The 25,287-nt window shown below is 38.8% G+C and overlaps 1 protein-coding gene across 5 annotated transcripts in view; it reads left to right on the forward strand.

Annotated features, from left to right (window-relative positions):
• cacna1ba (calcium channel, voltage-dependent, N type, alpha 1B subunit, a) overlaps positions 1 to 25,287 on the forward strand; it is a 111,083-nt gene that overhangs the window by 54,240 nt on the left and 31,556 nt on the right. For 3 of the 5 annotated variants that reach the window (XM_057352044.1, XM_057352036.1, XM_057352065.1), the window contains exons 8-25: positions 1,884 to 1,999; positions 3,801 to 3,884; positions 3,965 to 4,048; positions 6,020 to 6,238; positions 7,759 to 7,871; positions 8,097 to 8,209; positions 8,336 to 8,467; positions 11,943 to 12,015; positions 12,098 to 12,215; positions 12,651 to 12,718; positions 13,079 to 13,185; positions 14,572 to 14,634; positions 18,050 to 18,844; positions 19,094 to 19,284; positions 19,460 to 19,580; positions 20,465 to 20,594; positions 21,583 to 21,642; positions 21,916 to 22,022. In XM_057352044.1, coding sequence (XP_057208027.1) covers positions 1,884 to 1,999; positions 3,801 to 3,884; positions 3,965 to 4,048; positions 6,020 to 6,238; positions 7,759 to 7,871; positions 8,097 to 8,209; positions 8,336 to 8,467; positions 11,943 to 12,015; positions 12,098 to 12,215; positions 12,651 to 12,718; positions 13,079 to 13,185; positions 14,572 to 14,634; positions 18,050 to 18,844; positions 19,094 to 19,284; positions 19,460 to 19,580; positions 20,465 to 20,594; positions 21,583 to 21,642; positions 21,916 to 22,022 — 2,694 coding nt within the window. Of the gene's footprint in view, positions 1 to 1,883; positions 2,000 to 3,800; positions 3,885 to 3,964; positions 4,049 to 6,019; positions 6,239 to 7,758; positions 7,872 to 8,096; positions 8,210 to 8,335; positions 8,468 to 11,942; positions 12,016 to 12,097; positions 12,216 to 12,650; positions 12,719 to 13,078; positions 13,186 to 14,571; positions 14,635 to 15,392; positions 15,429 to 18,049; positions 18,845 to 19,093; positions 19,285 to 19,459; positions 19,581 to 20,464; positions 20,595 to 21,582; positions 21,643 to 21,915; positions 22,023 to 25,287 lie in introns of all 5 variants that reach the window. The other 2 variants (XM_057352050.1, XM_057352060.1) reach the window with 2 other exon arrangements.

Consider the following 25,287-nt stretch of genomic DNA (forward strand, 5'->3'; position numbering starts at 1 on the left):
ATTGTGGATATACAGTTCTGAGCTGTATTTTGGTTCCCTGTTTAGTTGTTGTTTAATAGTTTGTACCAGTTTTGCTGCTTTGAGAGCAACATTACACACTTACATAATAAATTTAATGAAAGTTTATTATGCCTTTGTAATGCGCCTTCTCATTTTAAAAACACCAAACGCCTTACCGAAACGAGAACAGGAGCTGTTCACCAGCCTCTTCTTTAAACCGCTTGTAGAGTTTAGTTGTGTAACACAGACTTATTACAAAACTAAATAAGCTTGTTCACTCAAAGCAAAACATCACCTGCGTTTCTCTACCAAATAAACACACGCTGCTAGATGCCGGATCACTGGCTGTTTCTGTGCATCTGCCTCTGTGTGTGTTCTGCTTATCTGCTTGTGGGTGCGAATGTGTGCAAACTAGTCAATGTTTTTGTCTGGAGTTCTTTTATGAGCTGGAGTTGTTGTTTTTATACTGTGATGAAAGTACAATGGATTGGAGTCGGATTATACTTCATAGATACGTGTGTTTGGGCTTTAGTGCGAGTGAGAGAGAGAGGGGAAGAGAAAGGGAGAGAGAGAGAGGTTGCTGCATAGAATACAGTAGGATTCCTTCTCATCGGTCACACACGCACACACAAACACACACACTCACTGTCACACTCCCACTGCAATGCAGGAGAGGAGACTAAAATGAGACGAGGGGAGACTGAGGAGAGAAGACAGAAGTGAGATGAGGGGAGAATGAGGAGAGGAAAGGAGAGCGGACTGATGGAAAGAAAGAAAAATAAAGTGAGAGATATGTTTTTAGACTACTTTAAACAACTGTAGGATAGTTTCATCAGGTAGCTTATGCTGTCCGACCACCATCACCATCTACGTTGTGCTAGTCAACAACAGCTAAGATTGCACTGACCGGCTTAAACAGTGTATTTGTTGAGCATCAATAAAACAACCTCACATGTGCCTGTTGGAGCTATTGTTTTCTCTCTTTCTGTTTTTTTCTTGATTCCTTATACTGTGGTTATGTTTCTCTTGTTGTCTGAAGCATCTCCATTCCACAAGCTTTACCGTTTTCCTTCATTCCTTCTCTCTTCCCATTTATAGCTCTTTTTTTAAGTGATGGTGGTCCATCATCACACTCTCCTCTAATTGTCATGATAACAGATGGCAGGTTGTGAGGGGGCACAAACAGTGCAATTTTTCCCTCAGTGCATCTCCATAAGCATGACAGAGATATCTATAATACTTAAGAAAACAAAAGGGACGTTAATAACAAGGGAAAAAATGTCTAGTTTGTTACGCAGGAAATGCATGACAAAACACCACATGACCTGTGGGCTAAATATATAATCAGGGTACCATTGACGGTTGTCATAGCAATGGGTAAAAGAGTGAGACAGGAGAATAAAGAGATGAGAGGGGAAAACCCGTCTGCCCCTTGGGTGCATTACTGCATTACAGAGAACGATGCATTGACTTCTGCTGCCGCGCAAGGCTCTAGCGTGATATCTCTTGGGGATGTCAATCCACCATTTTGCATTAGTCAACTCAACTGTTTTGTGTTCTCACATGTGGTGGACATAAATCAAGACTTTTAGCTGTTCCAAAAGCATTGATTTTTCTACGGCTCACACAAAAGTGCATGCCACACCTTGTATTTTGCCTTCCAATGTTTCTTTCTGTTGCTATTGTGCTATTGTTGCTTTTTGTGTACCAACCATGTACCCTGTGCTCTTTTGTTTTGTGCGCCCAAGATGAATCTCTACATAACCGTATAAAACGCAAACACAAAATCATACTCGTGCATACATCGAGGAGTAAAGCAGGGCTCCCATGATGCCTCTGTGCAGTACAGTGTGTTCATGGTGGTTATGTGTATGTGCCTGCAGGGAGTTTGCCAAGGAGAGAGAGCGTGTGGAGAAAAGGCAGGAGTTCCTGAAGCTGCGCAGACAACAGCAGATCGAGAGAGAGCTGACCGGCTACCTGGAGTGGATCTGCAAGGCAGGTCAGTCTCAAAACACAAAGCAACCCACCCAACTCATTCTCACCCTTTTCTGACCCTTAGAATGTGCTACCAGAAGGCCCCGGTCTGTTCCCTACGGGGACTTCTTTCTCTTTGAGATTTCCTCTCATAACTGTTTATCTCACTTTCTTCCCGGATCTCTGCTCGGCCGCTGTGGGAGCTGATGTATCTGTGCCTGTCTGTTGCTCAGCACTTCCTCTCGCCAGCAGCTCCACGGCAACCGAATAGCCTTCCACTCTCTCCACCAGCTGGTTCATTCCCTCACTCTTCCCTTGACTGCCTGTAACAGCTCTTTTTATTAGCATCTGCGCTTGCACATTGAGTGTGATGGAGCTTTCTGTTGCTGGAGGTGTCCACTGATCTGGGGCCAGTTTGGTTGGTCATGGTTGCTCGGGTTCTTTGCACAGTATTTAGACAAACGTGCATTTACAATTATACTATATGAGCTCAATCGAATTGAAACAAACAAACCACAAAACATATAAAGTATTGTGTGTGAGTTGAATGCTGTACAGCTCTGTAAAAAATTAGACACCACTCCAAATTTTCCTTTATTCAGCATTTCTGCATGAATGGTGGCCATTCCAGAAATCTCAAGAGTTACATTTAGTCCCAACAGCAATTTTAAATACTGAGAGAATGCTAAGATGCATCAAAGTTGTCAATAAAAATGAGGGTTATTCCATTAAATATTACTACAAAATATTAATTTTGCATTGTTTTAAATGCAATATGAACTTGTTTGCAGTATTAAAGGAAAACATTGCATCTTTGTTTATTATTATCGACTATTTTGTCAATTTATTTTCATTTTTACTAATAAATGCAAATAAAAGCAATATTTGTATTTGGAATTAGAGAGAGATTTGGTAAGTACTCTTTGGTGAGAATGAAACAAAAAATGATGATTATACCTAAACACATACCTATATATATTAAATTCAGAATTTTTTTTCCAGAGCTGTATATTCTAATCCTTTTATTTGAATAATTTCTTACGATTACTATAGAGACGGATCGCAATGTTTCTGGTCTCTTAATGGGGTTGCTGATGGCCTGTTTATTCGTCACAGAGAAAATTGCAGCTCTCAAGAAATACAATCTCAGGCATCATTACTCGACTAAACATGCAGAGCGGTATGCTACAGTTCTGGAGGTATAAAGATGAGATGAGTCCACAGAGAATGTCCATTCATCAATAACTGTAAAACGGTGCCAATTACTGTATGCAGTAAAAATGATGGTTGTAAAACACTTGTGTTTGGATGACTGTTCAACTGACCCCATGATGGAGGGACACCATCAGGCTGGCCAGCTTCAGACCTCTGGTTTAGGATAAAACAAATACCTTTTTTCCTAGTTAAGCAAAACATAACCTACCTCTTTTCCATTGTCAAATAGTTCCTTTTAAATTGGTTCATAAATGTCCTGGTCCTTCAAAAAACCACCATACCTTACATTGAAGGTGGGACCCAAGTCATATCTAGAAACCAGAATGGTACTGTATATACACTACAAACACAACCTCTAAGCAACATCCAAGCCAAGCAACCCCATAATTGCCCAGCGAATACACGCTGAATATCTTGGCCACCACATAGCACCGCACAGGTTTTCTTCAGAAAATGTAGAAAGTTTGTATTTAGTTTGTATTTCTTAACTTCATGTTGGGCAAATAAGTGATTTCATGCTGCGAGATCTGACAGATGCTTGAATGATTGATGCAGAATAAAACTCTTGACTGAAGAGTGTATGTAAGAAGTAATATTTCATCTCGTCTCAGAGGAAGTCATGCTTGCTGAGGAAGATAAACACGCAGAGGAGAAGGACGACAGTGCCTGGTACAAGAGGAAATGCAACAACCCAGGTAACCAATGAGAAACTCAAAAATCTGCAAGTATAAAATATTGCTGCTGTTATTAATTATTTACTTTTAATTATGTTTAGTATTGAAAAGGGCTAAAAAGAGCAAAAATGACCTCATCAACGCAGAGGAGGGTGAAGATCATTTCACAGACATCTCATCAGTCGGTAAGCTCTAGGCCCAGCTCGTGTGACCTTTGATCTCGGCGTACCATTCATGTACATCCTGTTGTCTTGTAACATCGTATGATGTCTTATGAGGGGAGGTATTGACAATCAAGAATTATTTCAGTGGTTTATATCTCCAGTGGTGAAATTTGTGTGGGTTGTTGGGTGTTTCAGAGAAGACGTTTAGTTGTGAATCGTGAGTGATGTCTTTTTTTTTTTTAACAGTTCAGTTACATCCTAACTAAGTTACATGAGTTAGCATATGTCCAGATATCTTTCTCTGTGTTCAACCAAACAAAGAAATGTAAACAGGTTTGGAACAACTAGAGAGTGAGTAATTCATGACAGAAGTTTAACAAACAGTACTCATTATGAAGGTCTCTCTAAAGAAACTACAGTATTGTAATTTCAACAATCTCACAGGAATTCTAAACTATTTTACAGGGCGGTTAATTCTTATAGATTAGTTTGATTATTTGTACATTTCAGTACGATTTGCTTTCACGCCAGTGATGTTACACTAAGGGGTGGGGTTAGGGGAGGGGCTTTATTATTGCTTTTTTACACAATAGAGGGTATGTACGTGTCGTCACATTCCCACGTGAACATGCCGGAACGCGCCCGCTTGAGTGGTAAAACACTCTGAAAAATGAATGGTTACAATATTAGGAAACGCAAATCCGCACAATATTTGAGTGTCCAAGAACACCTAATCCTTTGTAAGTCATAAGTCGTTAGGATCACCGTCAAGTCCAGCTGATTATATTTTCAGCAAATAATTGTGTGTTTTAGTCCCGGTTTCTTTGTTTCTCCTATTGAAAGCAGCCATTTTGCTGAGTGTTTTACTACTCAAGGGAGCATGTCACGGGACGTGTCCCGGCATGTTCACGTGGGAAAGTACACGCTTTTGTATGATTCACATCTTATGAATTCATACCAGTTAGTCACTTTGTAAAATAGTTACGAATTCCTATGAGATGAGGTTGGTAATTTTAGTCCAGCTTTTGATTAAGAACAAATTTAGGATAACTTTTTTTATTGAAAGCTTAATGAATTAAGAATACACAGGATTGTAGGATACCATAGGCAGGCAGTGAAGGGTGCATTTCATAAAGAATTGAATGCACAATGAAATATTTGAAGTAATTTTACACAGCCACAGAGCTAAGCAGGGCGGATTGGCCATCTGGCATATAGGGAATTCTCCTGGCGGCCCACGTTTAGACGAAGGCATGGAAGGGGAACCCGGAACGCAAAACACAAGCAGGGTCGGCCAGGGAAGTCCAGGGCCATTTTTTAGTCCTATTTTTTGTTTTTTAGTAGAGAGAGAGATGCTGGTGTATTTGCCCTCACTGAAGTTAAATTTCCATATTAAAATAGCCACCCAAATGAATATTCATCAGCGCTCCAGGGCAAGTAACACGATACCAATGAAATCATTTGTCACCTTTTCTTTTTTTAACACGGTAACTTGACATTCAGTTTAATGTGCAGCTTAGTGGAAGAGGGTTAGAACCACAGAACCCTGAGGTGAAACAATTGTGCACTTTTTCTTGTTTTCTTTATGGCACAATGAAGCGGCTGAACTGGACTGGTACTTACAGATATGAAGTACTGACAATTATGTGCGTGTTCACAGTATAGAGAATTAGTCATGGCTATCGACAGCTCTCATAAACTGTCAGCACTCTCTCTCTCTCTCTCTCTCTCTCTCTCTCTCTCTCTCTCTCTCTGCTCACAGTTTGCCCTGTCGCTCTCATTAGATAAAGATTGTTAGTCTGTCAAACCATCAAAAAGCATCATTTGGCTAAAAATCGTCCAATTCTCATATAAAGAGACCTTCAGGTTGACATGTTAAACCTCTAATTGTGTAATAGATTGTGTTGAAATGCAAAATCTCTCTTCTCACTTCTCTCCTCTCCACTCCATCATCTGAGAGATCTCCTCTTGAGTCATGTACTCTCTCCGCAGCTCCCCAGGGTTCTCCATTCACCCGTGCGAGTGTGAAGAGCAGCAAGAATGAGAACTCGTCGTACTTGCGGAGGAAGGAGAAGAGGTTTCGCTTCTTCATTCGACGTATGGTGAAGGCCCAGAGCTTCTACTGGAGCGTACTGTGTATCGTGGGACTGAACACACTGTGTGTGGCTATAGTCCACTACGACCAGCCCGACTGGCTCACATATGCGCTGTGTAAGTGAACAGCATCTTTAAAACACCATTACAGCTCTCTGGAGGATGACAGGGTTATGTGATCTATATTTGTACATGCGTTATGTGCATTAGGATCGATTTAAAAAATAAATCAGCTCAGAAATCAATTAAAAAGCCAAAGTTTGCAGTGCATTTTTAAAAAGAGTGCTCTTAAGCACTGTAATTATTGCATAATTCAATGTAATGCTTGAAGGAAGAGTTGAGTTTCACTTTTAAATAGAAGTGATCGTGTTGTTGAGACAGGTCTAGCCGTTGAGGAAGTGGAAGGTTTTCAGTATTTATTCAACTTTTTTATGTTAATTAAAGGTCCAATTTGTAATTTTATGGAGGATCTATTGACAGATATGCAATATAATATGCATAACAATGTGTTCAGAGGTGTATAAAGACCTTACATAATAAAGCGTTATGTTTTTATTATCTTAGAATGGGGTGTTTTTATCTACATAGTACATACACCACGGGTCCCCTTGCATGGAATTCACCATGTTGTTTCTACAGTAGTCCTAAACTGACAAACTGATCTGCAGAGCGCGTTTCGTAAATATGTTATCTCATTCGGCAAAGAAGCAAAACACGACATCTTCGTCCTGTGTCAGCCACCGTAGTGCCACGAAAGGGAGTGGCGAGCGACGGCGAGTCCTTGGTTGCAATTCTCAACCTCACTGCTAGATGCCACTAAATTTCATACACTGGTTCATGGTTGTGTGCATTAACTAATGTTTACAGTTACTTTGGATTTAAAAACGTTTTATTAAATACTGAAATTTACATGAACTAAGATTCATAAATGCTGTTTATTTTTAGTTCATTTTAGGTAATGCATTAACTAATGTTAACAAATACATCCTTGTTGTAAAGTGTCTCTTTAACATAACAGCATGAGTCATTGTTAGCAAACTGTATTCTAGGACACTTCATTCCACAGATCACCATTTTTCTGATCGTGCACTTAATATAAACAGAAGAGGTAGATGGTTGTTTCGTGTGGTTGACAGGTCGGCCATCAACGTCCAAGTGGGGGCGATCCATCTCTAATAAAAGCCCTCATTTTCCCCACCTCTTTATGAGCAGATCTGGCTTCTCCATATATCTCTATTTAAAATCCAACTGGAGCGATAATTCATTTGACATTTAGTTGGTTCTTTTATCCAAAACCACATAAAGTCTAATAATTAAAGGGACAGCTCCCCAATAACTATCTGGGGTTTAGTACCTTCCTTAAAAGCACAATGTGATGGAGTTTATAGATCGCCCCTTGCAGGGTTTAAATGTACAACCTTTTGGTTACCTGCCCAGATCTTTAAACACTAGACCACATCACTCCTGCTGGGCAGAGTCAAACCACCGCAATGACCAGAATGATATATAAGCTCTATTAACTGTGCGGTTAATTGTGTTTTAAAGCCAAAAAGGATAAGTTCAGTGGTCTTATGAATGTATATATGATGTGACTGGCACGGCCCTTTGATAAATTGTTTTGTTTTGTGTGTGCACAGATTTGGCGGAGTTTGTGTTCCTCGGTCTGTTTCTAATAGAGATGAGTCTGAAGATGTATGGCCTCGGGCCCAGGACCTACTTTCACTCCTCATTTAACTGCTTTGATTTTGGGGTGAGTAACGTTCCATCAGATACAAATGATGCACGGGACCAAGCAAATGTTCCATTAGCAGTTAATGCCAGGGGTTCTGCTTTTTCAACAGCGAAAGACCGTTTTCTTTCAGGAGGATAAACTCTGTCAAAGTCCTGCCGCTAAGTTCATCTTAAAACAGCCTTGGCGAATGATTAACAGTTAATACAGTATTTGATTTATGTCTTTCCTATTTTCTGCGTGCAGGTGATTGTGGGAAGCATTTTCGAGGTGATTTGGGCAGCAGTAAAACCAGGAGCATCTTTTGGCATCAGCGTGTTGCGAGCGTTGCGTTTGCTGAGGATATTCAAGGTTACCAAGTAAGAGATCAAAAATGCCCCTTCATCTGTGGTGTCTTTTCGATCGTGTTTCTAAATTTGTAATCTTTCCTGAAAATCAAAGAGCATTCTTTCTCTAAGAAGAGTTGTAATGGGACGCTTCTGCAGGTATTGGAACTCTCTGAGAAATCTGGTGGTGTCTCTGCTCAACTCCATGAAGTCTATCATCAGTCTTCTGTTCCTCCTGTTTCTCTTCATTGTGGTGTTTGCTCTGCTGGGGATGCAGCTCTTTGGCGGACTGTAAGTATCAGGGTTTATACTCAAATCTTGGAGGGGTTAAAGGAGTAGTTCACCTACAAAATGAAAATTCTGTCATCAGTTACACGCCCTCATGTCATTTCAAACCTGTATGACTGTCTTTCTTCCGTAGAACACAAAAGATAATATTTTGAAAAATGTTGGTAACAGAACAGCACAGCCCCCGATTCACTTCTATTGTAATCAATGCAAGTGAACGGGGGCCTTTAACAACATTCTTACAAAAAATATCTTTTGTGTTCTGCGGAAGAAAGAAAGTCATACAGGTTTGTGTAAATGATGACAGAATTTTCATTTTGAAGGTGAACTACTCATTTAACAACCCATGATGTAGTTGCCACTTATCAAGCAAGTGATCCAGTGTCTTTGTGCATATGCATTTGTGTTTTTATTTTCATGTGTAATATACTGTATTAGACGTTGTTGTGGTTTATACTGGTGTAATACATGCCATCATGTTAGCTTTATATACTGTAGCTGGCTTTATATACAGTATGAAGTTTTCACCTTACTGATGGGTGAGATGCCAATATTTTGGGTTTAAATAACCATTTGAAGTCTCTCTTAGTTGCATAGTTTTACATAGTCAGGTAAGTAAATTGTCACATCCATAACTGTCCAAATTCCTCATAAATGGGCACATGAAAATAAAAACAAAATAACTATATTATGTTCTATGAAGAACCATCCCTTCTCCATTTGTTGGATATTATTGGTTCTGGTTTGCACATTTTAATTCACAGAAATCCTTTTTGTCACATCATAATGCATTTCTTTTCTCTCTTTTAAAACAGAAAACCTGTGCATAGACTAATATTTTTCTGATCTCTGGACTCTATCATCAGGGGTTTAGTTAAATATAAACAGGTGGTTCAATATATTGGTAATAAATACATTCTCTGAGAATTCATATTTCAAGTTTTGAATGAAAATTTCACATCCATAACTCTAGAATTGTCAAAAAGTCAAGGGTTCGATCACATGGTGCACACATAGGCATAAATAATAATAATAACGGAATACTGCCTTTAAAAAAACATAAATGTAACATATACAGTATAAGGTAATGTTTGCTGTAAATGTAAGAATGTTTTGTTATGGTTATGGATGAAGTGAAAAGATAAGCAAAAACAACATTCTCATTCTTGGTTTGTGACTTGTACATTGTGTTTTGTATCAATTTCAAAACCCTCTTGTCATGCAAAATACGTCCCCATAGTTTACGATCCAAACAGCTACGAGTCCTCCAAGCCCTGCTGTTGCACTTACCCTTCAGCCCCATGTTGACAAACATGAGTGAGCTGATTCAGACGGCAGAACTTTTCATTTCTCCGTTTCATGAATTATTGAACGCACGCTGCAACAGAGGAATCGCCTCACGCTTCCCATGAGGTAAATATCAGCTTAGATGCACAAACATGCAGTCATGTGAGACATTGTAATGAAAAGTGCTCTAGATAAACAAATAATCTATGCAAACTTATAAAAAATGCTTTTTAAATGTAAACAAAGCAACGTATGGAAACCTACAGGGGAGACCATTCCCTGCTGATATCAGTCAAGTCTTTCCAGCTCTGTGCTTGGCGGAATGAGAAATTGCTTTTGCACTTCTCCTGCACTTGGTTTCAGCTCCGTAGCACATTAATATTTAAGACACTAGATGGACATGATAAACTCAATGTCTGATTATTTTCTGGGTTGAAACAGAGAGTCATACAGTGTGAAACATGAAGAACATAGGTAGTGAAAACAATAAGACCAGATTAAACATTGTCCTGCCCTGAATCTTTGAATTAATGGTTTTTGCTAGGTTTGTGTAACAACAGAGATTAAACTATACACCAGTTCTTCTCTAATACTACAAGTACTTACTGTATATGAGCCCAGACAAGTTCTTGAAAATTCACACAGATTTGTAACAGGTGCATACACACATACATTTGTTCTCATCCCTGTTCTAATGTTAATGAATAAAGATTATTATTAATCAGGGAGCACATGTCTGATCTGAATATAGGAATTAACATAATACATGCCCAAACATCTGCATATAAGGGAGTTCAAAGCAACCTCTCCTGTATTTGAGTTTAATTCAGATGTACCATCAAAATAACTTAAATCACGATAAACACATTTTATATACATTAGAAATAAACTGCATGTGACCTGCTGCATTTTTTCTTTTTTTTTAGTTCTATCATAAAGTATGTAAATACAATTATACATACAATGTCATGACCTTCATTGTTCAGTTCAACACATAGATGTTTTTATTTGTAGATTTTTTTGTGGTTAGAACACGATAAAACCGTAATCCCAGATATGAAATTATATTTTTAATTTATACAATTTATTTATGTATTTAGCAGAAATTCAAGGCACATTTTTACATTTCCTATATTCCTTTGGAATTTAATCCAGGACCTTGGTGTTGCTAGCACTAAGATACAGGAACCTAGCAATAAGCAGAGGTTACTGTTGATTCGAATATTATAGATTTAAAGCCAAATCTACAAATATACAGTACACTGTAAAAACAATTCTGTAGAAATTACAGTATTACTGGCAGCAGTTTGCCAGTAACTTACGGAAGATTTACGTTTATGTAATATACTGGCAACAGTTTGTTCAAAGATAATAGATAAATGAACATTAAACATTAACAAGTCTTTATCTTTACAGAAAAAAAGATATAAAATAACAGCCTCATGCAAAGCATTCTGGGAACCAAAAGTAGAAAAAAAACAGAAAAAGGTTGATGAGGATTTCTGGTTCCCAGAATGCCTTGCTTGAGGCTGTTATTTTATAGCATAGTTTTTTCTGTAAAGATAAAGACTTGTTGATGGTTAATGTTCATTTATCTTTGAACAAACTGTTGCCAATAAATTAGATAAATATAGATCTACAGTAAGTTACTGGCATCTAGCCGCATAACTACATTAAAAAAATGTACAGTAGCAAAATTCAGTTTTTACAGTAATCGTCGTCTTTCGGAATATTATATTGCCAATGTTTTGCAATAAAAGACAGGAACATGAGTTGAGCAAATAATTACTTTTTGTTTTCCAGAATAACAAAAACAAGCTCTTGGTTGTGATGTCTTTTCTTATTTCAAGAATTTCTATTCAGCTTTCTGCATTCCCTAGTAATGAAGCCCCTGCGGAGCCCCTGAGAGTGTGAGGGAGAATGCTGGAATAAGAAGCCATATTTATTATGTGCTTATTGCTAGAGGAGGAGAGTCAACTGTGCTTTTATATGCAGATGTGGAAAAACATTTGTATGTTATGACCGTACCAATATTTCAAGCAAATTGACGTTTGTAGGCTACCACCTCAAGCTAAATCTTTTTGCTGTGTTTAGATTTAAAAACAATTAAAGATGGTTTTGTGTATCCTAATCATCCTACGTGTTCCAAAAAAGTGATTCAAGGTTAATTCACAATGATCCTCTCTTCCAGGTTTAATTTTGATGATGAAACCCCGACTACCAACTTTGACACGTTCCCAGCTGCTATTCTGACAGTGTTTCAGGTAATGACCATCTGGTCACTGTACGTCTGAACACTTTAACATGATACATGGAGGAAATGCATGATCTGTGCTGTTTTGTCAGATTCTGACGGGGGAGGACTGGAACGCTGTGATGTATCATGGAATTGAATCTCAGGGCGGAGTTCACCGGGGAATGTTCTGCTCCATCTACTTTATTGTGCTCACGCTGTTTGGAAACTGTATCCTTATCTGTGACTGACTAACAATGTACTGTATAAGCGATTAAAATATTTAATCTCATAAAAAACTTTAATAATTAAGTATGACATTTTCTGTTAGATGGACTTTTTTGGACTTAGATGTATAATGGTTTTTTGCTTTACTCATAGTAATATCTCATCTAGTTGAGCTTTGATGATAATTACTTTCCACCGTACAAAGCATGCAAATAACTTGATTTTGTTAAACGTTCTACACGGGTTTGATTTATAAATGAGATTCACACTAAGGGGGTTTTTTCTTGTCATTTACAGAAGCTATAGCTCTATAGAGGGCTGTTGGGTGAATATGTATGTGTGCTTATTTATTATTTTACAGAACAGAATGGAGCAACTTAGGAAAAACATAACTGATGTTCACTTTCATCTTAATTTCCTTAATACATATTTGGTTAGACACTCTCCTGAATGTCTTTTTGGCCATCGCTGTTGATAACCTCGCTAATGCGCAAGAACTTACCAAGGTTATCAAATTTAAACCCTACATATGAGAATACTGTACATGGCACATCCACCTGCACAGGCATCACATATATTTTGAATGCTGAGGTAAAAAAAGGAGTGATCTTATCTTTGTACACTGACAGCTTTATGGGATTCATACTGTAAGCCTTTCTCATAAAGGCTCTTCTGATATGATTGATGTTTGTTTTGGTCGGTAACTCAAGGTAATGAAGCTTTCAAGCCGTCGTGAGATTTATGTCTTGGGTGAAGACGGTACCAACAATATGAAGCCAAAAGGCCCTTGGAACATCTCCACCTTGATTTGTTGATGGAAGTAGCTTCTGCCATGGGATGCAAATTTCTTTCTTTGTCTGTTGCAGGATGAGGAGGAACAGGAGGAGGCCATCAATAAGAAACTGGCTCTGCAGAAAGCTAAGGAAGTAAAGGAGGTCAGCCCCATTTCGGCTGCTAACATTTCCATCACAGCGTAAGTTAGGAGGCATTTAACCTGAAAGTCAGGCTGTTGCCATCTTCTTTTACTAACATTTGTTCATAACCATCCACCATGTTCTCTCTTTTTTAAAAAAAGTATTTCTTATGTTTATATGTGTTTACACATTTCTGTTGTCTGTTTTGTTATTTTACCTGGTCCTCTGTATGTTGCTGCAAGGTTGTTTTCTTTGTGCAGTTGGTCCTGTACGCATGTCCATTATTTGGTTGTTGTCAGTATAAAATGACATGTATACTTGAATCCACTGGCCTGTTTGGATTTCTAGCAGCTGAAGTCTTTCGATGCTGTCTGACCGAGGGTGGCTGGCAAATTAATCTTTGAGTTTGATTTAAACTTGCACAGATTTAAGTTATTAGTAGCCCTTCATGGAATATGTACCTGTAGAACTAAATACAGATTTCTTTCAACTTCCAGTAACTTTTTACTTCTAGTACACTGACTTGAGCTCAACAAATTTTACCATGTTTATTCGGACCACATCTGCAGATTAGAATTTTATACATAGTGGCCCGGTTTCATAGACACAGCTTGGCTTAAGCCAGGACTATGCCTTAGTTGAATTTAGATATTTATGTAGCTTTTATAAAAATGCCTTAGAAGAAAACATTACTGGTGTGCATCTCGAAACAAAACAATGGCAAATATATATTTTAAGACAATTCTGGGACAATTCAAGTTATATTCAGTTAAAACAGGTCACACATTCATTTTAGTCTTGGACTAGCCTTAAGCCTTGTCTGTGAAACCAGGCCAGTACCTTTCAAATTTAAGATTTGGAAGTGTCAAAAATCTGCAGATTCCTTCTGGCAACATTATCAGTTAAACTTTTTTTACATTTGTTTTTTACAACTGTTTGTAAAGATAGTAAATAAAATACGCCCAAGCTGTACATTTTCAAGATTTGGGTAGCCAATGTAAAAGTTTAATTTGTCATTTAAAAAAAATATTTAATCAACCACTATTTAGATTATTGGGTGGACGTGTCCTGATCAAAATTAATGGGGTTATGGCCCGCCACATTTTTTTATTGATTTGGTGATCATTTTTATTTTAATCACCTTTTAATTATTTATATATTTCTTTTAGATTTCTTCCTATAACTATGACGTTCTTTTAGCCATATTGTTGAGTTCCCATTTGAATTTCTTTATTTGTTTACTCTATATTTTTTACGTTACCATGATGCCTTTTCTTTTCTTTTGTGTTTAATTCAGTTTAAAAGTCACACTATTGTTAAGATGTACTTCCCTTTGAGTTGGGTGGAGTCAGAGTCAGAGTGATGGACAGTCCCTGCCTCTGACTCCGCCCCCATCGAACCGTTTCTTTCCCCTCTCATGTTTTTTTTTTTTTTGGCATATGCAGTTTTATAAGGCCAAATCCTGGTGCTGGTTCACGCAGCTCCTCCAACTGCAGCTCTCATTCTCCGTGAGTTAATTTACTGTGTTAAAATCTCTTCTCCTCTGTCCCAGCACACCGCTCTTGCATCACAGGCAGAGTTCTTACAATAGATAAGAAATAAAAGTAGTATAAATTCTTACCGAAAACAGGATATATGATAAATGCGGACTCTAAGCGATCAGTATTAATTATGTAATGATTCATGTGCTTTAGGTTGTTGTTTGAACTGGATATTTAGCTGCATCTCTGTAGCTAGCGGGTCAGGAAAGTCTTGTGGACGGCTGTGAGCTGGGATCATTGACTGCAATTGGCAGTGAGCCTCGTTCTCAGACGCAGCCGTCTGTTGCCCAGTGAGCATCACTACTAGAGCTCCTGCTACTGTTAGTGCCTAATGAGTCAGCACTCCTGTCAGACGGGCCCGCTGTGAGAGCGTACACACACACACTCACGCGTACAAGCAGACAGACTCATAAGTTTACTTCCATGCTCTTAATTAAATCCGGTGAATAAAGATAGCGTGATTTTGTACAGTATGTTGTACACCCGTAGAGATTTTCAGTGCAGCTCCAACAACTTTCATTTCAGTTCTCTTCGCTGTTTTGTGCATTTCTCTGTTTTGTTTGAACATTTTTATCATTTTTTCCATTTTGTCTGTCTTTTATACATCTTTGTTCCTTGCCAATTTTCTTGTCAATGTTTGTGTTCTAAGCTGTTTTCTGTGGGGACTCTTAGTCTGTTTGTGTATCTGTGGATTTCACTGTGTGCTGTTACTGTATGTGTTTTAGGAGTTATGTCTGCTCCCCTGCACATCACTATTTGAGGTAATGGTACCGCGTAGGGCATGACTTTTAATACCATCAGTATATGAGTGGACGTATTTTATTCATCTGTAAGACAAAAGACAAATACTCATCCATGACGCACCTCATAGTGTTTGAAAATGTGAAATATATCCGACATTACAGAATCATTCCCCTCATTTGACATGCCTTACGTGTATTCTCACAATTAACCTACCCTTGGTCCAGACGTATAAATCATTCATTGATATCGTTTTGTTCTTTGCACTTTAAAGCTTTTTTTAATAGAATATCACATGTAAAATGTCTGAATCAATCAAGAGACATCACTGAAATGAGGCCCGCACATGTTAGCCAATCAAAATCTGTGCATTTGGGTTTGCCGACATCTGATTGGCTAACATGTCATTGGAGGGTGGTTTTTGAAGGGTGGGTGTGTGGTTGAAGAAACTAATCATTACTTACAGAAGCTTTAAAGTTTATGGAGTATTGTTGTACATTAAGAACAAGCCAAACTTAATTTTTGTAAATGTTAGTTAATTGTCATAGGATTGTAGAGTAATAGATAAAGAACATTTTAAATCCAAGCATGTAAATATTTCCTAGTGAACAATCAATAAATAATCATTCACACAGCTGAATGATTGCAACCTGGTGTATTGTATACAGAAAATATCACATAGACAAAATAAATACTGTGCTGGATTGTAGGCTGTAAAAAAATCTATATTTACTGAAACAGCAAAGTTTCAGTATGTGCTGCTGTTTCAATACATTTTGTATTTCTTGCCAGCTACAGCAGCATGTAGCATCAGATCTTTTCTACTTATAATGTTTACAGAAAAGAAAAAATGTCTTTGACATAGCATTAAGTTCAAATGCAGTTAAACACATTGAGCCATGGTGAACAGTTAGGCAAATATGGTTTAAAGTGATAGTTCACCCCAAAATTAAAATTCTGTCATCCTTTACTCACCTTCTTGTCATTTCAAACCTGTATGACTTTCTTTCTTCTGCAGAACACAAAAGAAGACGTTTTGAAGAATGTTGTTAACCGAACTGCGCCGGCCCCCATTCACAAAACCAATGCAAGCGAATGGGTGCCAGTTACCAACATTCTTCAAAATTACTTCTGACAAGAGGTGACAGAATTTTCATTTTTGTGTAAACTATCACTTTCAAGCTAGCTTGCCTATTCTTATTCCCCTGTTCTCTCCCCATAGTTTCCAGTGCTCTCTCTGCCATCTAACATTAACACAGTGGCCAGAAAGAAAATAAAATCACACTTTGAGGTTCTGTCATAGATAGACTGCGACCTGCCCACAGCAGTGTTTCACACCGCAAAGCACTGCTAGTGCTTTAGAAATAAATAGTGCCTGAAAATGAGTCTAACCCTGTTCTCTTTCTCATCACCTGTCCACACATGGCTGTTGTTCTCTCATCACGTCTGCTCTCTGGAACACAGCCTGCCTGCTAGAGCTGTGAACAGAATAAATCAGGAGGATGGGGGTAGAGGAAATAGAGCCGTGTTACTTACATTCTAGGATGTTTTTCAGTTACCTTACCTTACCGTAGTAACTGGTGATTCATGTACTCTTCACAGTGCTAACTATTTGAATAAGAAGAATGTCTTCGAGAAATATTGGTTCTTTTTTTAAAGAGGGGAAGACATGAGCCCAGAGTCCAAAATGAACTGGGCAAGTGCCAAATCAAAAATTATCCTTGGCAAGTATGTTAAACAGTATTACTTGCCAGCTGGCTGGTTACTTCATCTGGGAATCATTATCAACAAATGTAATAATGAAAGGATGAACCTTTCTAATATATGTCCCTGAAATGATTCATATCAAAGATATTCAAACTATCTAAACATCTTATGCTACTTACAAATTATTTATAGGTACAGTCATTTTTTCAATTCACTCGCCATTTGAAGTTTTGGACCACTCATGAGGATGTTAAACCTCAATAAACTTAAAACACTTCATCAGATGCATGAGTCAAACCATTTCCCACAGACACGTGCAGGATGAGTAAAGCATGTCATGTGATATTTGTAATGTGGCATCCATAAAGACCTTCTTTTCAAATCAAATCAAATCTCTTTATTGTCACACATCATGTACACAAGTGTACTGATGGTGAAATGCTTAGGTACAAGACTCTGTGCCATGGCAGTACAAGCAACAAGATATGGAAAATGCACAATATACATAAACAACAATATACACACTTTACACAATATACATACATTTACACCATATACAATAAATAATAGACAATTGTACACAATATACAGTACACACATTTCCATAACATACACATAGTACACTGTATTGTTAAGAGACTTATGGATGTATGTATAGCTTTATATACTGTATAACTTTCAGTGCTGTATATTGTTAGTGTTTACTGTGTTGTTACTGTGTTTCATATGAATAACAGCTAAAAAAAAACTCACCTTTATTGTGATGTGCAGCATATCCAAAATAAAGCCCACAAGTTCAATAGACGCAATCACATAGTCAACATTTTTAAAGGGGGTCTCGACATGGATGGAGACGTTAACATCTTGACTAACTGTGTTCTATGTTCCCTCATTTGTATGTCGTTGACAGAAGTTTCTCAAATCTCCTTTTCAGTAAAGAACAGCAACGATCCCTAAAAATGATGTCCGTGTGGGAGCAGCGCACCTCCCAAATCCGGAAGCACATGCTGGCCAGCAGTGAGGCGTTGTACCAGGAGGAGCTCCACCCACGGCTGACATCCGACCTCCACCTTCGCCCTGACATCAAAACTCACTTAGATCGGCCTCTACTTGTAGAACCTCGTTGTGATGGCCCCATCAGCCCCGGGGCCAACTGGGACAAGCCCCAGGATATGCAAGGGGAAGCTGGCACACCGGAGGATAGAGACGCCCCTATTATGGAACCCCCGCAGTACCGCCCACCACGCAAGCACCACCGTCACAGGGAGCGGCCTTCCAACGAGACCAATGAGAACGGAGACATGGGACACGGCAAAGAAGGTAGGCATCACGTTCATCACAGCCGCAGCAAAGAGCACGACGGGACGCGATGTAAGGAGGGGAAGAACGACAGGAGCCAGAGCAGGGAGGGGGGCCGCAGACATCACCACCAGAGCTCGGTGGACGAGGGAGGCAGGGAGAGGGAACATCACCACCATCACTCCCACAAACATAACAGGGAGGGAAATGGAGTGGTCAGCGCTGGGGGCAAGAGCGAAAGGAGGTCCAGGCATAAGGAAGGCTCACGTTCCGGAACGAGGGAAGGGGAGAGGTGCTCCAGAGAAGAGAACGGAGGTAACGGAGGGAGGAGGAGGCACCGGCCGCGGAGCAGTAAAGCTCAGTCCACGCTGGAGGGAGAGGATGAACAGGGAAATGGAGAGAAAGAGGAGGGCAAGTTGCACAGCCACAGGTAAGAGCAGAATTTCATACCAAAACGTTCTCATGTAAAATTAAAGGTGATGTCATTTTTAAAGAAGCTTTAGCAATATGTATTCTGCAATCTCTCGGAAGTCATAGACTCTCTAAAGTGGGTTTTTTTAAAGGTGGAAATTCTAGGATGTCTGGCCCAATTTATGGCATCTATAATTTCTTGGAATTGAGCGTCTATTCTAAATAAATACAATGATGGCAAAAAATGTAAATTTCAATCGATTCACAGCTCCAGACACATGGACATGGGAGGAGATTCACTCGCCGTAAACCCCCATCACCCCCCAGTCGGCAACAGATGGTGCCTTGAGAAACAAGAAGAATCGGACAACAAGCGGAACATTGGTCAGACTGGAGGAATGAGTACACACATTCCTGTAACCATCACATCTCCACCTGGGGAGACAACCCTTATACCCAGTCAGTATTTCTAGAATTATTTTTACCCTTATTTTGTGCTGATATATTTTAGGCGACTTTTAATTTCTTTAATAAACAAAGAAATCAAGTTTCATAGTTGGTTTTATATTTTGTTTTTTCTATGTTAAATTTTTTGTTGTATGTTAAAACTAATGTATTGATTTTCATCTCTTAGTGAACAGTATAGACAGTGAGACTGTGCCCATGACTGAGAAGAATCTGGAGGATCTAAACCAGAGTAGCCCTCGTCCCATCCTCCCCTTCAGCTCCATGTTCATCTTCAGCCCAACCAACCCGTGAGTGTGTGTGCGTGTGTGGTAGTGTTGGGGAATTTGCGGTAAATTACTGTAAATATTTTTCACAAACTGAGGGAGAAGTCAAACTTATTTTCTTTGGTAATTGACACCATCCATTACCAGCAGAAAGTATTAAACAATTTTTTTAGAACTGACAGTACCTCACCTGCTTTCAAAATAGTATACTTTACATCCCTTTCCATTAACAGGAAAAGCTATCTTTAGCGAGTAGTTTCTGTGTTTTATTTTTTGTTTGCAGCTTGTAGCTTGAAGATAACTCCTTTGTCAGAAGGTTAGCTGGATGCAGCTGAACTATCTTTATCTGAAAGTAGAATAGCATAGTGACTGACCAATTTGAAACAGTTTCCTCAACTCTGATGTGAGCCGTCTCAAACACACACTCTTGTAGTTGGTGACTGGAAAACTATCAAGATATTTGTGTCTGCAAGTGTTTTAGCTCATTACCGTTCTGAATATCCGTTAGCATAGCTGTAAAGTTTGACTGCGTGTTAAAGGGAAACACTTTAAGATCTCTTAAGTCTACAAGGCATCCAAACTCATAAACCTGCTCAAAAAGATGTGTACCGTTGCCAAATCCAGCATCTATAACCTAGGTGTCTATCATGGCACTACTGGGGTACCAGTAAATGGTTAAATGTTTTGTAGACTCTTTTATATGCTGTAAATAAGTAACGAGAGTGTATGTGTGAACCTGAGTGAATGCCAAACACACTCAAGGTGACTCAAGGTGATTGTTAAAGTGTGTGTGTGACCTGCATGAAAGCATTATTCTTTATTGGGCAATCAGAAGTTAGAAGCAGACTTAATGACTTAGATGCAACTGTGATAAGTCTGTCTTTGATAGTGTATAGTTGTTTGTGCAGGGTGAGACGTCTGTGCCACTACATTGTGAGTCTGCGATACTTTGAGATGTGTATCCTGGTGGTCATTACTATGAGCAGTATAGCTCTGGCCGCCGAGGACCCGGTCCAAGCCAATGCTCCTCGCAACAACGTGAGTCAATACTTCACCAGTTTCATGTCTTTTCTCTTTTCTGGGTGTTTCTTTTTAATATCACTTTACAATAGTCTTGATTGATTGATCTAGAGGTCTGCGTGGGACAGTTTTTTCCGTTCCGCTCCCGCCCGCTAAATTTCATTCCGCACCCGCCCGCTCCCGCTGAAAATTCACTCGTGTTCACCCGCTATCTGCTTAGAATGATTTTCGTCCCGACCCGACGGATCCCACTAAACTTAGATCACGTTTCCAGATCTCAAATTTAAGATCTCACATTTAAATTTCTCCATAACAAATATAAAATACGCTTTACAAAAATATCAGTTATTTTTATCGTCTGGTCAATATACAGCATTGTTCTTACATTTTAATGTCAATACAGTAGTAGACAAAATGTCATGGAGAAAAATTTATTAAATACATTAAATACAACATCTTTCACTCAAACTATAAGCAAAATATGAATAAATGAAACCCGGCATATATAGCTATATATATATATAGCTAGCGCTCGTGCAAATGGAAATCACTTTTTTTAACCGAACTATTTTACATCCATGCAAGAAATGTCCTGATGACCGTCTCCCCTCTAAAAAACACGAACTCTCTCTTCTCTAAGGTGCACTCGGCGACCTGCCCGCACTGTCTGGGGGCTGACACGTGCAAATTAAACTTAAAACGGTGTAAAACCTGGTCCACCCGCGCATCACATGCATAACACAGTCCTCAAATCAAGTTCTACATGTGGTCAGTTAGAAGGATGGTTGGAGTGGGCACCCGTCCAAAGACCCGCTCCCATCAATAGTACCAGAGTTTTTCCGACCGCTACCGTCTTTTATCCCAAAAATTTAATCCCGTGACGCAAGAATCCGTAGCGGGTTCCCGCGACCGCGGGAGATCCGCGGTAATGCAGACGTCTAAACTAATCGCCCCGTGTTTAATTTGTTAAAGTATATTCCCCTGTTTTATTTTCTTCAATGCATAGGTGCTGAAGTATTTGGACTACGTCTTCACTGGTGTTTTCACATTTGAGATGGTCATTAAGGTAAGTGGGAGGAAGAGGATGGTCGGGTAGAATGAAACCCTTTGACGTGACACAGTTTACCCCTTTGTGGGGCAAGTTATCACTGGAACACATTTTTGAGAAGTTGTTTTCAAGTTTCTATTTATAGACACTAAAGTGAAAAAATGGCACAGGTTACCCCACATGTCCCCTAAATTATAGTATTTAGCTTTGTGGTAAAGCTGTCTTTTACTAAGAGTATAAAATGTTTTCAGCTTCAGTAATATTTTATATTCATGCCGTTCCTTTAATCAGATGGTGGATTTGGGTTTGTTGCTACATCCCGGCTCGTACTTCAGAGATCTGTGGAATATTCTGGACTTTATTGTGGTCAGCGGTGCGCTGGTGGCGTTCGCATTCTCGTAAGTTTCTTATCATTTACAAATACCCGGAAAAACCTACATAACTGCCACAGATCTAATAACAAAAAACTCTACTTGTGTACGTTTTCTCAGCATTTCAGACGACTTCAATTCAGTTCAATTGTTTGACACAAAGTGTGAAGAGTGTTTTCGTCTGACTTAGTTGTACACATCCGCACGTGTTAAATTTTTCTCATTCGACATTCTGCAAGCGTAAAAAAATAATCCTTTTAATTAAGACGTTTGCCAGCTTCCTCTAATGTGTTTTTAACTTCTTCTTCTTCTATCAGTGGTGTAGATCAATTCAAATCACTTTATAGCAGTTTCCAAAAGGCATTGTTGTTTTCTGTTAAAAAGAGCAAGCGTATGTGTGTATGTGTGCGAGAGCTAATAAAGGAGTTGTCTGATATAATCAGCTGTTCGCACATCTCCTGTGGTGTAATGGATGGACCGCTGCAATGCTTTACAGTGGGCCATGGCAATTAGATGCTATTAGAAACAGATTGAGAATGTTGCAAATTCAGCACAAAGTAAAAACAACTTTTTTGCCTTTTTAATGTAAAATCTTCCTCCACATTTAATAGTTCTGATTTTGATGCTACAGATGTGTAGATACGTGATTATTTCCCATGATGTCCCAATTACTTTCGATGTGAGCGGAATGTTTTGTTTTTGCTAGGATCCTCTTCATGCTCAGCCTGTATTGGTTTATAAATGTTATATTTTGTTGGAATAACAAGGGTATCTGAAAAAAAGAGTCTCTCAGCTTGGATCTGTTTTATATCATTGTGTTTTTTATTGCTGTGATGTCTTGTCAAAGCTGAGGCGTGATCAATGTGAATGTACTTTTGTGTTGTCACTGACTCCCTCTCTTCCTCTGTTTCTCTCTGCCTGGAATCACTTGAAGGAGCTTCATGGGGTAACGCCTTAACTCTCTCTGTCCTTGTCTCTGTCTCTGTCTCTTTCTCTCTCGTTCACTGTTCGTCCTTATGCCTGTCTTAGTGTGAGTCGAGTAATGTGTAGCCCATAGGCACGTGTTGAAGCATGAGATCTTCTGCAATGTTTCAGCCTTTCCATAATCCATCACTTAGCATCATTTAGCGCATACATGTGCAGCTTGAATCTTCTTCCATGGCATTTAATTCTCCAGTTTCATCGGGTGGCAGAAGCTATCGATCTGTTTCATTTCCTCTAAACATTCTTGCTAAGGATGGCCGCGAGCGAGTACCCGAGTACTCGGAAAACATGACACAACACAATAATTGTGTGACTTGGTTTTTTTTAACAACTTCCTAACAGTATGTAACCACCAGATTTTGGCAATTGTAATGACTTCATTTCTGGAAGCACATAGCATTTCAACACACTGAAACTTAAATGTAAACACCAAAATGTTTTGTCTAGGTTTTTTCAAATTACATTTTTTTTATCTGATGGACAGAACAATAAAGAAACTGCTTACCCAGAGCAGTATTACAATACCCAGATGATTTATCTGCAGAGTACCCGAATAGACAAAGACAACAAAGTGCCAATCTCTCATTCTCAGTAGGTCTCTGTGTGTACGTATTGAAGATGGAACATCCTGGACAATACACACAGAGCCAGCAGACAGAATGATTTCTTGATCTGTATTTCTGCTCAGCTCAGTGCATGTGTCATATAAAAACAAAGATGACCTGTTAAACTCAGTTGGAGTGACACACAAGGGCAGGTCTGGCTTTTTGGCCAACGATTTCACACATCACATCAGCGCTCCATTGAATTAACGGGCATCAAAATATGAATGAATTGACATGCTCATGTTTCTGCATGCTTAGAGATTCACAGAAGAGACATCACAACCTGTCATTGCTGTGATTGGACAGGGGTTTATGCGTGCTCTGTGGAGTTGAAGCATAACAGATACTTTGCCTTGAATCATATCTGTTGCTTAGGTTGCTTTATAGGTATTTTACCATTTGCTGGCATCGCAGAACAAGCAAAATAAGACTATTACCTTTTAAGTGGTGGTGGGAGAAAAACATGCAATATACTGTATGTACACTACTTTTCAAAAGTTTTGGGGTTACTTAAGTCAAATGTTTTTTACTACATGTCTTAATGTTTGACTTGCAATATGCAGAAAAATATTGTTTCTTTCTTTAAAAAGCAAAAGATTTATAAAAAAATGCTTTTTAAATTGATACCTTGGACCAAATAATAAAAAACAGCCAGTATGGACATAGAATAGATTTCAACTATTTCAACTTAAAAAGGATATATAAATACGTGACCTCTTAAATTTTTCGATAGTGTATTAAAGTGATAGTTCACCCAAAAAAGACAATTCTGTCCTAAATTACTCACTCTCTAGTTGTTCCAAACCTGTATACATTTATTTGTTTGGTAGAACACAGAGAAAGATATTTGGACGAATGCTTGTAACTAGGGCTGCACGATCATTTATCGCGATACCACTAAATCCTATTGAAATCAAGCTGGCTGCGATATGCAATGTGTCGATATTTTTTTAATGCGTAGCTTGTCCGTGAAGCACGGCTCTGGGATCAGTAGGAAATGCTGCTCGGTCTAAAAGCAGTGCGAGTTTGAGTCGCTTATAATGTGCATTTGAAAAAGCAACACCCGTCAAACATGATCATTGTAAATATACTTTATTATCATAAAAATACCTGATGAGGCTTGAGTAACAGTGATAAAAAGATGTCCATATGCATTTCCTAGATTCTAGAAGGTGTTATGGTCTTCTTCTGCAGTGCGTATTTGGAGTTTCCGCACGAGAGCGCCCTCTGGCTTTCGGATGCAGCAGCATTTTCCCGTACTTCCCTCAAAAGCTGTGCATAAATCACGTGATATTATCGTCGGTTTATCGCGACAGCCCTACTTGTAACCAAACAGTTCTTGGACCCCACTGACTACCATAGTAGGAAAAATTACAATAGTAGTCAAAAGTGCCCAGAACTGTTTGCTGGCCTGTATACTTTCTCTAAAACATCGGTTGTGTTCAACAGAACAATACAAATTATAAAGTAATTTTTCCTGCTATGGTAGTCAGTGGTGTCCAAGAACGGTTTAGTGCATTTTTCCAAATATCTTTCTCTGTGTTCATCAGAACAAATGCATTTATACAGATTTGCAATAACTCGAAGGTGAGTAAATGATGACAGAAGTTTTATTTTTGGGTGAACTATCCTTTTAATGTTTTTAATTCCCTAAAATGATTTCAGTTCAATAAAAAATTATAAACCTATCAGCACAGATCTGT

The sequence above is a fragment of the Triplophysa rosa genome, linkage group LG2, assembly GCF_024868665.1.
Source record: "Triplophysa rosa linkage group LG2, Trosa_1v2, whole genome shotgun sequence".
Lineage (NCBI taxonomy): Eukaryota > Metazoa > Chordata > Actinopteri > Cypriniformes > Nemacheilidae > Triplophysa > Triplophysa rosa.